Source organism: Elephas maximus, chromosome 7 (genome assembly GCF_024166365.1).
Source record: "Elephas maximus indicus isolate mEleMax1 chromosome 7, mEleMax1 primary haplotype, whole genome shotgun sequence".
Taxonomy (NCBI): domain Eukaryota; kingdom Metazoa; phylum Chordata; class Mammalia; order Proboscidea; family Elephantidae; genus Elephas; species Elephas maximus.
The window spans coordinates 64,600,103-64,613,735 of NC_064825.1; the positions used below are offsets into that span (position 1 = coordinate 64,600,103).

The 13,633-nt window shown below is 38.6% G+C and overlaps 1 protein-coding gene across 1 annotated transcript in view; it reads left to right on the plus strand.

Moving 5' to 3' along the window:
- The window catches only part of IPO7 (importin 7), a 60,561-nt gene that overhangs the window by 22,063 nt on the left and 24,865 nt on the right, over window positions 1–13,633 (plus strand). Inside the window, exons 5-6 of the mRNA XM_049890340.1 lie at window positions 9,535–9,691; window positions 11,929–12,018. Coding sequence (XP_049746297.1) covers window positions 9,535–9,691; window positions 11,929–12,018 — 247 coding nt within the window. The remainder of the gene's footprint in view (window positions 1–9,534; window positions 9,692–11,928; window positions 12,019–13,633) is intronic.

Genomic DNA, 13,633 nt, shown 5'->3' on the forward strand with positions numbered 1-13,633 from the left:
CTTATTGGCTCTCCTGTGTAGGTGACTTTCCGTTTATCCCTAGCTGCTCTTAAAATTCTCTCTTTATCTTTGGTTTTGGCAAATTTGATTATAATATGTCTTGGTGACTTTCTTTTAACATCTACCTTATGTGGAGTTCCATGAGCATCTTGGAGATACCTTCTCATCTTTCAGGATATCAGGGATGTTTTCTGCCAGCAAATGTTCAACAATTCTCTCTGTATTTTCTGTTATCCCTCCCTGTTCTGGTATTCCAATCACTTGTAGGTTATTTCTCTTGATAGAGTCTCACATGATTCTTAAGGTTTCTTCATTTTTTTTAATTCTTTTATCTGATTTTTCTTCAAATATATTAGTGCCAAGTGATTTACCTTCAAGTTCAGAAATTCTGGCTTCCTCTTGCTCAATTCTGCTCCTCTGACTTTCTATTGAGTTGTCTACTTCTGTAATTTTATTGTTAATCTTTTGAATTTGATTGCTGTCTGTCTATGGATTTTTCTAGCTTATTAAATTTTCCATTATGTTCCTGAATAATCTTTCTAATCTCTTCAGTTGCTTTATCTGTGTGTTCCTTGGCTTTTTCTACATATTACCTCATTTCCTTTCTGATGTCTTGAAGAGTTCTGTATATTAATCTTTTGTATTCTGCCTCTGGTCATTCCAGGAATGCACTTTGATCTAGAAGATACCTTGATTACTTGTTTTGAGAGCTTGTTGAGGTGATCGTGGTCTGTTTCTTTATGTGACTTGATATTGACTGTTGTCTCTGAGCCATTTATAAATTATTGTGTTAGTTTATTTTATATTTGCTTACTATGTCATACCTTCTTGCTTTGTTTTGTTTTGATATGCCCAAGTGGGTTGCTTGAGTGAGCTAGCTTGATTATTTTCACCTTTGGAGCTCTGATGTCCTGTCCCCATAGGGCTAGAGGTGCCATCAGGCATATCAGTCTAGGAGTCCGTTCACTTTTCTTGTATGAATTCAGCTCAGGTGTCCAGGTAGCTGATCATCAAGTGTGTGGTACAGGCTTTAGCCTACAGTCTTAGAGGGGCAGGGGTGATTGGTGTAGGTACCGGTAGCAGTTTGCAGCAGGGGTTCACATTCTGAACAAGGCAGGGGGCTGAGAATCGTCCCCCACGTGTCTCTGAGGAAAGCGTGTCCCTGTTCCCTTGAGCATACAGGTGGATGGGTTCTGCAGATGGACCATGGGCTGCCAATGTTTTGGTTGTAAGGACTGGGAGGTACCAGTTATCCTTGGACCCCTGCCGCCAGTGGCTGGGTGACCTGAGCGGAGCTACTAGTCCTTAGGCCCCTGATGTGGGTAGGTGAGGACCCTGTTTAATAGGCAAAGCAGTGTCAAAGATCAAACACCCACCTCTCCACCACAAAGCTGAAACGATTGGAGTCTGCCAACAAGGGCCTATTCTCCTGAAACAGGCCCACACAGGAGAAAGGTACTTACAGTCCACAGACCGTTTATGCCTGGACAGGTGACGCTTCTGTCTTGAGCTCCCCCAGTTAGTGGAGCTGACAAATTATCTTTTCCTACATTTGCAATTTTTTTTTCCTTTTCCAAGGCTGGGACGATGGCTCTAGGTGCTCAACAGGGCCTCTCTCTGGCCCAGGGAATCCAGTCTCTGTAGCCTGCTTGGGAGCAGGGGGGTGGGGTGGGCAGTAAGATATATGCAAGTACTTAGCTTTTGCCAAGGGCGCCGTTTTTCTCAGGTTCCAAGGTGCGAGTGGGTTGTGCGGCTGGCTGCTTCTCCCTGAGGAAACTGTGGCCAAACGCTAGTACCAGCCCGCCGCTGCCACCGCAGCCACCGCTCAGGGAATGGTGCCTGAGGGCTCCCCGCAATTCAGCTGTGGTAACTCCTCTCTGCTTCTGAACAGTCTCTTCCCTCCCCTTGCCCCTCAGTTTGTCGTCTAAGCTTGCCTTCGTTGCTCAGGGCTCCTAGCTTGTCAGAAATATACTCGTTTCACTTGTTTTTTTGGGTCTTTGTTGTAAAGAGGGCTCGCTGGAAGCATCTGTCTATTCTACCATCTTGGCTCCACCCTTCTCTTTCTGTGAACTTTTATCTTACTGATAAGTTTCAAGAACCTATTCCTAATTCTTTAAGATGAATATGTTGGAATTTCATATCTTTTAAAATCAGTGTGTTTTGAGGAACTCACACTCAACCTGTTCATAGTATTTACACATTTGAGCAAATTATACTTGATATAAATAGTTGATTTTAAGCCAAGGGATCACTTTTACATCTGGGTTTAGGGATCACAGAAAACTCTAATCTTGGAAGTTGAGGTATCGTACTAAGGTAAGGCATATGTTGAAGGGATTTTCTCTTAAGTGTGTGTGAACATAACGAAATCAGTAGCCACTCGAAAGTTTTGATATGAGAAAATTATGAGGAAGCGTTTTACACCATGATGGTGACTATTTCCAGTCCTAATAGCGACATAGATGCCATTACGAACCCTCTAATTCTGGGGTTCGTAGTTAGCCTCCAATACCCTCAAAGAAGTTGATGAACTGCTGCATTTGTTCTGAGCAGAAGAGAACTATACCATTTACAGCATTGGTACTGGTGTTTTCTTGTGTTCCCACCAGCTACCCATCTTCCTTCTAAGGAATGTTCCAGCTGTTGCTTCAGCCTCTGTCAGAGTGCCAGTTTTTATAGTTCTGGTAAGTGAGTGACTAAAATTAGAGAGTATAACAGTAAGCTGTCATTGTTGTTGAGGAATTTCAAGTCTCTCCTGGCCTGTAATCTGAGCAGGAGAGAGTGCGACAGGGCTTTTTAAATGGGAGATACAGGAGGCTGCTACAATATTAGAATTCTAGTTCATTTTCAGCTAGTGTTCAGTTATGGAGCACAAGGTGTTCGCAAGGGATCTGTGTGGACTGATACAGTTCTAAGAAAATTCATGGAGAAGTTGGAAGTGGTGGTGGCTTTCAGGAGCATTGATCAGGAAATGCTTGTCAGTTGGAGGAGCATAGAAGGATTTGAAGAGGAAGCCATGTCATCCCATATGGAGTAGGGTGAACAAAGAAAAATACAGAGGTGGAAATGAGACAGTCTTTAGTTAGTAGTAAGGAGACCATTAAATGGTATGGATAATTTCTGTTGAGTAGTTGGGGATAATTTTGGACTGGCAAATTGGGACCATCTTAACTTACAGAGGGTTTTGAATGCTGTGACAGTGAAATTGGAGATGATCTTAAAAAAAAAAAAAAAACAGAAAAGCAATGGACTAGTATTTAAGAATTTCCTTTGAGCTTGGTCACCAGTTTGACCTTGTGGTAGTAGATGTTTATTATTGTCACATTTTCATGCTTTCAGGAATTTTTAGGTCTTATGGGGTAGTAATTTGGTACTGTAAATTACATTCATACCCGTTAATACCCATTAGCTTAGATTAAAAATTGGTAGGATTTGTTTTATATTCTCTAACAGTACTACCCAACTCCCAGTCCACTGTTCAGTGTAGTGGGAATGGTAGGAAGGAAGAATGCCTAATGGGTAGGTGACCTTTATTGTTAAAAGGAAGTTTTGTCTATAATTACAGTTTTTAAAATCAGATTGGAGAGTTCAAATGGCTTCCTTCTTTAAATTGTTATTTTATTGACTCAAAGGTACAGATAACCTTTTAAGAAGTTTGTTAGGTGTAATTTCTCAGCACATTAAAATAATATTTAAAACAGTCTGTCACTTGTGTTAATAGTCTCTTTTTTTTTAATAATTTTTATTGAGCTTTAAGTGAACGTTTACAAATCAAGTCACTCTGTCACATAAAAGCTTATATACACCTTACTCCATACTCCCACTTACTCTCCCCCTAATGAGTCAGCCCTTCCAGTCTCTCCTTTCGTGACAATTTTGCCAGTTTCTAACACTCTCTACCCTCCCATCTCCCCTCCAGACAAGAGATGCCAACACAGTCTCAAGTGTCCACCTGATACAAGTAGCTCACTCTTCATCAGCATCTCTCTCCAACCCATTGTCCAGTCCCTTCCAGGTCTGATGAGTAGTCTTCGGGAATGGTTCCTGTCCTGGGCCAACAGAAGGTTAGAGGACCATGACTGCTGGGATTCCTCTAGTCTCAGTCAGACCATTAAGTCTGGTCTTTTTATGAGAATTTGGAATCTGCATCCCACTGATCTCCTGCTCCCTCAGGGGTCCTCTGTTGTGCTCCCTGTAAGGGCAGCCATCGGTTGTGGCCGGGCACCATCTAATTCTTCTGGTCTCAGGATGATGTAAGTCTCTGGTTCATGTGGCCCTTTCTGTCTCTTGGGCTCATAGTTATCGTGTGACCTTGGTGTTCTTCATTCTCCTTTGATCCAGGTGGGTTGAGACCAATTGATGCATCTTAGATGGCCGCTTGGTAGCATTTAAGACCCCAGATGCCACACTTCAAAGTGGGATGCAGAATGTTTTCATAATAGTATTATTTTGCCAATTGACTTAGAAGTCCCCTTAAGCCATAGTCCCCAAACCCCGGCCCTTGCTCCACTGACCTTCGAAGCATTCAGTTTATTCAGGAAACTTCTTTGCTTTTGGTCCAGTCCAGTTGAGCTGACCTTCCCTGTATTGAGTATTGTCCTTCCCTTCACCTAAAGTAGTTCTTATCTACTAACTAAATCAGTAAATAACCCTCTCCCCCCTCCCTCCCTCCCCCCCTCGTAACCACAAAAGTATGTGTTCTTCTCAGTTTATACTATTTCTCAAGATCTTGTAATAGTGGTCTTATACAATATTTGTCCTTTTGCCTCTGACTAAATTCCCTCAGCATAACGCCTTCCAGGTTCCTCCACATTATGAAATGTTCCACAGATTCGTCACTGTTCTTTAGCAATGCGTACTATTCCATTGTGTGAATATACCACAATTTATTTAACCATTCATCCGTTGATGGACACCTTGGTTGCTTCCAGCTTTTTGCTATTGTAAACAGAGCTGCAATAAACATGTGTGTGCATATATCTGTTCGTGTGAAGGCTCTTATTTCTCTAGGGTATATTCCAAGGAGTGGGATTTCTGGGTTGTATGGTAGTTCTATTTCTAAGTTTTTAAGAAAACGCCAGATAGATTTCCAAAGTGGTTGTACCATCTTACATTCCCACCAGCAGTGTATAAGAGTTCCAGTCTCTCCGCAGCCTCTCCAACATTTATTATTTTGTGTTTTTTGGATTAACACCAGCCTTGTTGGAGTGAGATGGAATCTCATTGTAGTTTTAATTTGCGTTTCTCTAATGGATCCGGTCTGAGACTCTCCGTCTCTTTATTGGTGCGTTTAGTCCATTTACATTCAGCGTAATTATAGATAAGTATGTGTTTAGTGCTGTCATTTCGATGCCTTTTTATGTGTGTTGACAATTTCATTTTTCCACTTACTTTTTTGTGCTGAGACGTTTTTCTTTGTAAATTGTGTTCCTCATTTTCATAGTATTTGACTTTATGTATGCTGCGTTGTTTTTCTTGGTTTTTATTTTGAGTTATGGAGTTGTTATACCTCTTTGTGGTTACGTTAACATTTACTCCTATTTTTCTAAGTAAAAACCTAACTTGTATTGTCCTATATGGCCTTGTATCCCTCTCCATATGGCAGTTCTGTGCCACCTGTATTTAGTCCCTCTTTTTGATTATTGTGATCTTTTACATATTTACTTCAATTATTCCGTTTTTTTTTTTTTTTTTAATTAATCTTAATTTGTTTTTGTGATTTCCCTATTTGAGTTGTTATCAGGATGTTCTGTTGTGTGACCTTGTGTTGTGCTGGTATCTGATATTATTGGTTTTCTGACCAAACAATTTCCATTAGTATTTCTTGTAGCTTTGGTTTTGTTTTTGCAAATTCTCTAAGCTTGTGTTTATGTGTAAATGTTTTAATTTCGCCTTCATATTCTAGAGAGAGTTTTGCTGGATATATGATCCTTGGTTGGCAGTTTTTCTCCTTCAGTGCTCTATATATGTCATCCCATTGCCTTCTTGACTGCATGGTTTCTGCTGAGTAGTCTGAACTTATTCTTACTGATTCTCCTTTGTAGGAGACCTTTCGTTTATCCCTGGCTGCTTTTAAAATTTTCTCTTTATCTTTGGTTTTGGCAAGCTTGATGATAATATGTCTTGGTGATTTTCTTTTTGGATCAATCTTAAATGGGGTTCGATGAGCATCTTGGATAGATATCCTTTCGTCTTTCATGATGTCAGGGAAGTTTTCTGCCAACAGATCTTCAACTATTCTCTCTGTGTTTTCTGATATCCCTCCCTGTTCTGGGACTGCAATCACACGCAGGTTATTCTTCTTGATAGAGTCCCTCATGATTCTTAGGGTTTCTTCATTTTCTTTAATTCTTTTATCTGATTTTTTTTTTTCAGCTATATTGGTGTCAATTCCCTGGTCCTCCAGATTTCCCACTCTGCATTCCAACTGCTCGAGTCTGCTCCTCTGACTTGCTATTGTGTTGTCTAATTCTGTAATTTTATTGTTAATCTTTTGGATTTCTGAATGCTGTCTCTCTATGGATTCTTGCAACTTATTAATTTTTCCACTATGTTCTTGAATAATCTTTTTGAGTTCTTCAACTGCTTTATCAGTGTGTTCCTTGGCTTTTTCTGTAGCTTGCCTTATTTCATTTCTGAGGTCATCCCTGATGTCTTGAAGCATTCTGTAAATTAGTTTTTTATATTCTGTATGGCAATTCCAGGATTGTATCTTCATTTGGGAAAGATTTTGATTCTTTAATTTGGGGAATTGTAGAAGCAATCATGGTCTGCTTCTTTATGTGGTTTGATATCGACTGCTGTCTCTGAGCCATCTCTAAGATATTGTAGTGATTTATTCTATATTTGCACACTGAGTCTTATCTTGTTTTGTTTTCTTTCAGTATACGTAGATGGGCTACTAGATTGCGCTGTCTTGATTGTCGTAGCCCTTGAATCACTTATGTCCTATTACCAGCTGGTTTGGGCTATTTCCAGATATATAAGCCTAAGAGTCCATTCACTATTCTTGAGTAGAATCTGGTTTTGTGACACCAAGTGTGTGGTGCAGACTGTCACCTATCTACCTAGAGAAGTAGTGGTAATAGTTGTGTGCACCAGATTCTAGTAGCAGCAGGGTTTCACACTCCAGGGGGGTCAGGATGCTGACAGCTTCCCCCAAGTGCCAGTGAGGTAGGTGTGTCTATTCCTAAAGCACTTTGGTGGGTGGGCTCTACAGCTGTACCTTAGGCCCCCAATGCAAGTACCTCTACAGATTGGTAGGTGTCACCCTTCTTAGATCCCTAAGGCTGGAGGCTAGGTGGTCTGGGAGGAGCTTCAGCCCTCAGTTCCCTGTTGTGGGTCAGTGAGGGCTCTGTTGAATAAGCAGAGATATCAGACCTGGGAAACTTGTCTTTCCAGTAATCAGCTAAAACAATTACAGTCAGATCCCTATCAGAAATGCCTTTGCATTATAATAGGCACCTTGTTCCCTGTAGGGATGAAAGCCCAAGACTGTGGATCACATGTGCTTGGCTGGAGCTGGTTCTGTGTTTTTAGTCCAATTAGGGAAGGATTTTTGGTCCCTGGGTTTTTTGTAGCTGCTTCTCTCAAACCAGGAGAATGGTTTAGGAAAAGACAAAAAAAAAGAAAAGAAAGAAAAAGCGCAGGGCAGTTCATTCTCTGGCTCAGGAAATTCCAATGTTAAGGAAGCCGTCTGGGAAGGGGAGGGGAGGGTTCAGATAAATAAGAGAGAATAGCACCCCAGAATATAGACAAAGTTACTTATCTTGCTTGGGATGACTGTTTTATCTGAGATTCCCGAGGGGCGCGTCGACTGTGAAGAGGAGAAACGCATGAGGCAGGTCTGGGAGGTCTACCAACAGGAAGCTTCTATATCCCGAAGAGGGCGCATGTCTTCCAGGAACCAGCAAGGTGTTAATAGTCTTAATAATTGTTACTGTGAACATTTCTCTTGGTCTTTTTTATTCTTGGTAATTTACTTTGGCTCTCATTTTAGCTAGCAGGAAAAAGGAGGCTAGCATTTTAGGAAAGGCCATCTTTGCCTTTTTAAAAATGTGCTGAGATAATTCTTAAATACCTTTTCTTACTTAAAGAAGAGGCTTTTGTTGGGTGTTGTGGAGTTGATTTCGACTCCTAGTGACTCCATGTGACAAACTGCCCAATAGGGTTTTTCTTGGCTATTATCTTTACGGAAGCAGATCGCCAGGTCTTTTCTCTGCGGAGCTGCTCGGTGGGCTCAAACCATCAAACTTAGGTTTGCAGCCGAATGCTTAACCATTTGTACCACCAGGGCTACCAATAGATAAAACTGGAATCTGCTAGGGAAAATGAATTTACCATTTAGATAATCATGTGTTCTAAAAAAAGTAGACTGTGCCTTTTAGAATAATGACTTCTGTAAGCACTGGTCTGTGTTTTGCAGAGCTAGTCTGCCTTATTAACTCCTTAATAATGGGGGCAGGAGTTGCTGTTCTATAGTTCTAACCTGTAAATTTGATTAATTTTTAAAAATAAATCAGCAGAACTTTAGCACTATTATTGTTCAGGAATTAAAATGTGCTAAGGATTCCATAAGCGGAAATGTCTCTTTTAGGTCAGCAGTTTCCTCATCCATAATCCTTGGAGCAAAATGTGGTTTGTAATTGTTCAGATATTAGAAAGGTAATAAGGTCCACATAATACATGTTATGTAATATTCCTAGTAAAATCTGTAACAGCACCAATAGTCAAATAGGTTATAACTGTATAAATATGAATGTTGACCCCAAATAGGAATAATGAAGATCATAAATAGCCTGTTAAGGTCAGGTTTTGTTGCCACATGAGTTACAAAAGAACTTCTGGCTTATAGTGCTTTTAGGAAAAGAATATTTTCTGCTTTATAGACGCCACTTCTGCCTGTTGTTGGTATGTAAATTACTAAAGGTGGTAATATATAATTAATTTTATTTATCAGCTTCTACTGTTAAAAAGGAAACCCTGGTGGCATAGTGGTTAAGTGCTACGGCTGCTAACCAAGCAGTTCAAAACGGCCAGGCACTCCTTGAAAACTCTATGGGGCAGTTCTCCTCTGTCCTGTAGGGCCGCTATGAGTTGGTAATTGACTCGACGGCAGTGGGTTTGGTTTTCGGTTGTTTTTTGGACTGTTAAAAAAGCTAAATCATTGTAGCTCCTCAGTTGTATTAATATTCACAACTAGAGACTGCCAGGGTTCATAATTAGATGTGTGATATTGGAAAGATATTTCTTTATGCCTCAGAGTTTTCATCTATAAAAGTGAGGGTGCTAATAAGGTTCTTGAGGTCATAATAAATGCTCAGTAAATGTTAGGTAACGTTCTGTTTATTACTTTCTCAAGTTGCTTTAGTTTGTCGTTTTGTTCCATCGAATGTTTTTCTTTTCCTTTGTAGGGATCTGAAGTTGGCTAGGAAATATTCTCTTATCTTTGTGAACAGAGAGGGGTAGTTTTAAATAAATACATAAAATTGTGACATAAATTCTTAGAGAATTAGTTTGTATTCCTACCTAAAGGTACAAGAAGCCAGAGGAACGGAGTCCATTGGTAGCAGCAATGCAGCATTTCTTGCCAGTTCTGAAGGATCGCTTTATCCAGCTTCTTCCTGATCAGTCCGACCACTCTGTTCTCATCCAGAAACAGATATTCAAGATCTTCTATGCTCTTGTTCAGGTAATTTTTATACATAAAAAATCAGTCTTTACCACGTTAAAAGAATTTCAGCATCTAAATAATAGTAATTTTTTTTTAATCTAAATTAAGTGGATGATTTGCTAGGAAGACATAAATTAGAAATGTACAAGTGTGAAGTATAACTTTCCAAAATGTATAAACTACTCCAATAAAATTTTCTTACACCTTTCAAGTAAATTTTTGATCAGGATTCAGAGTCTCTTCTTTTATGCTGTATAGCTATAGAAAGGTTGATCTCATCTACCGTGACCTTTGGTTCAAGCCATACAATTACTTGCTTTTTTTTGTTTGTTTACTTTTTTTTTTTTTTAATAGGCTTTTCATGGTTAGGAGACGGGGGGAGGGAGGGAGGGTGGGAGAGGGCTAGTTACTGATTAGTTAGTAGATAAGAACTACTTTAGGTGAAGGGAAGGACAATACTCAATATAGGGAAGGTCAGCTCAACTGGACTGGACCAAAAGCAAAGAAGTTTCCTGAATAAACTGAATGCTTCGAAGGTCAGTGGAGCAAGGGTGGGGGTTTGGGGGCTATGGATTAAGGGGACTTCTAAGTCAATTGGCAAAATAAATTCTATTATGAAAACATCCTGCATCCCACTTTGAAGTGTGGCGTCTGGGGTCTTAAACGCTAAAAAAAAAAAAAAGCTTTTATTTTTTACGGCAGCTTTAGATTTAGAGAACAATTATGCAGAAAGTATAGCTTTCCCATGTGCCCCTTCCCCTCTGCACTTACTTCTATTATCTTGCATCCTTGTACGTTTGTTACAATTTTGATTTATTATTAGTAAGTAAAGTCTAGAGTTTACATTATGGTTCATTCTTTGTTGTGTACAGTCCTATGGGTTTTGACTAGGAGCCCTGGTGGCGCAGTGGTTAAGCTCTCAGCTGCAAACTGAAAGGTCAGTGTTTAAATCCACCAGCCTCTCCATGGGTGAAAAGACCTGGTGATCTCCTCCAGAGAGATTATAGCCTAGGAAATCCTGTAGCCAAAAAAACCAAACCCGTTGCCATGAAGTTGATTCTGACTAGTGGTTAAGAGCGACAGCTGCTAACCAAAAGGTCGGCAGTTTAAATCCACCAGGTGCTCCTTGGAAACCATATGGGGCAGTTCTGCCCTGTCCTATAGGATTGCCGTGATGGCGTACAAGAACAACACGGGTTTTGACAAATACATAATGTCATGTATCCACCATTACAGTGTTACACAGAATAGTTTCACTGCCCTAAAAGCACCCTGTGCGCCACCTATTCATCCTTCTCTCCTATTCTTCCCCCCCCCCCCATACCACTGATCTTTTCACTGTCTGTAATTTTGCCTTTTCCAGAATGTCAAATGGTTGGAATCATACAGTACATAGGTTTTTCACATTGGCTTCTTTTACTTAGCAGTATGCATTTCAGTTTCCTCCATGTCTTTTCATGGCTTGATAGCGCCTTTTTTTTAAAATCACTCAATTGTAAACTTTTAAAACCTTATTATATAGACTTATGACTTCACCTCCACTAAGATAGCTTGCTTGGTTGGATTTTGCTTGTGTTTGCTATATCTTTAAAGACATCCCTTAGATGTCACACAGTCTAAGGGAATTTCAATGATATGTATTTTTTTACCATTAGATCCTTCTTATATAAATCTTTTGTCATGTATTCATACTTTTTTGAGATACCCTAATGCCAGTATAGAGTTCTGTCTCACTTGGGAAAATACATGTAAAAAAAATCCTAAACAAGGTATTGATTTTATGAGCCTGTTAAAAAATAAGATTTATCCCATGAATGCAAGAATGGATCGATAGAATTTTTTTGTGATTAAGTCAATATCACTTTAAGAGAGCTGTAAAATCTTTATATGTGCCAGATGAAGCATTTGATAAGCTTTAACAGTCATTCCTTCCTTCTTTTAAAACTTAGAATTTTAGAAACTTTAACTTGATTAAAGGTATTCATTAAACACATACAATAAATATCACAGCTTATGGTGAAAATAAGATATATACCCAATAAGTGGGGAACAAGACATGGATGCCCACTATCACTGCCACTATGCACCCTTGTAGGTAACTATCCAAATCAACGAGATAAATTTGCCTATCTACTAAGAGCAGGTAATATGCATTGAATGAAACACTCAGTAGGTATTGTGAAGAGAAAAAGGAAGTGGAATTTTTTTTCTGGGGGACTAAGGATTTAAAATATTGATTTTTTATTTTAATTTAGTATACACTACCACTGGAGCTGATAAACCAGCAGAACCTGACAGAGTGGATAGAAATTTTAAAGACTGTTGTGAACAGGGATGTACCTAATGTAAGTTTCAATGTATTCTCTTATATTGCTAAATACAAATATTTAAAATAATCTTTTGAAGACTTTAAGTGATATTTCCTGTAACATTCTTTAGAAACTTATAATTCATGATGCATATTTTTCTAGATATAGACAGTTTCATTTGTTCATATAATTTGTGTACCTCTATATGTTTTCTGTAATCCTAGTTCTTTTATTCTCAGTTCTTAATTAAGAGCCCAGGACTAGATTTTAGCCCAATTTTTGAGAAGCACATGGACAGAGGAAGAACTTGATATATAGTTGGCCAAACTTTGTAGTTATGTGTTACTTTATTTTTTTTTATGCTAACTATTGAGATATAACTTAGATACCATAAAATTCAACCCTTTAAAGTGTTCAGTTCAGTAGTTTTAATGCATTCACAGAGCTGTACAAAATGTGTTACTTTTAACATATTTAATATGATTTTTTCATTATAATCCTTTATAATCTAGTTTTCAAAAGAGGGGAATTTATAAGTCCTGACTGCTTGTGATTTTTAAGTGCTTTTATGTATACTTATCTTACTTAATTCTCCAAAAAAAAAAGTTCCTCTGAGTTTTATTTTAAACTTAGACATGGAAAAGTTAACTAATTTATCCAAGCTACTGTTATTAGTGGCATAGGTGAGGCTAGAAGCCAGCCTCCTGATCTGTAGTTTATTGTTTCCTACTCCATAGGACTGCAGTTTGGTGTGTATTTTTCTGTGCCCATTAATAGGTACAATATCTAACTTTAAAAAAAGCAGTCACATATATATATTCTGGACTTCTTGTGGTATAATTCAGATACAATAACTGCACAGGTTATAAACAGTTCAGTGAGCTTTGACAGTCATGCATCCATGTAGCCATCACCCCAGAATATTTGCTCATGGCTGGTTCTAGTCATCCCTGCCATCAGTATTGTCATTTTTAGCAACATAGTTTTGCTTGTGCTACAGTTTAATATAAAAGTCCCCGTTTGTATCTGACTTCTTTTGCTCTGTTAAATATTTATGTGATGGATGCACATTTTGTGTAGTGGTAGTTTCTTTTTATTGCCTAGTATTATCCCATTGTGTGGATATACCACAATTTATCCATTCGCCTGTTGATGAGCATTTGGGTGATTCCCAGGTTTTGGCTATGATTAATAAAGCTGCTGTGAACATTCTTAAGAATTTTTTGTGAACTCGTTTTCATTTCTCTTGAGTAAATACCAAGGAATGGAATTGGGTCACAGGGTAGATGTATGTGTATTTTTATAGGATTTCCAAAGCAGTTATACCATTGTTCTCACTGGCACTGTATGAATGAGTTTGCTCTGCATTCTTGTTAACACCCTCATTTTAGCTTGAAAATATGTCTTGGATGTATTAGGTCAATATATATTGATACAAATCATTCTTTTAATGTTTTGTAATATTCTGTTATGGATGTTCCATAGTTTAGCTATTCCCTTATTAGTGAATGTTTAGATTCATGGCAGTTTTTTGTTATTACAAATAGTATTGAAATGAATATTCCCACACATAAACTTTTGTGCATTTGTACTGGTATTTCTGAACGGAGTTTCTAATGCCCTTTGCATCGTGAACTATACTGGCTTTAAT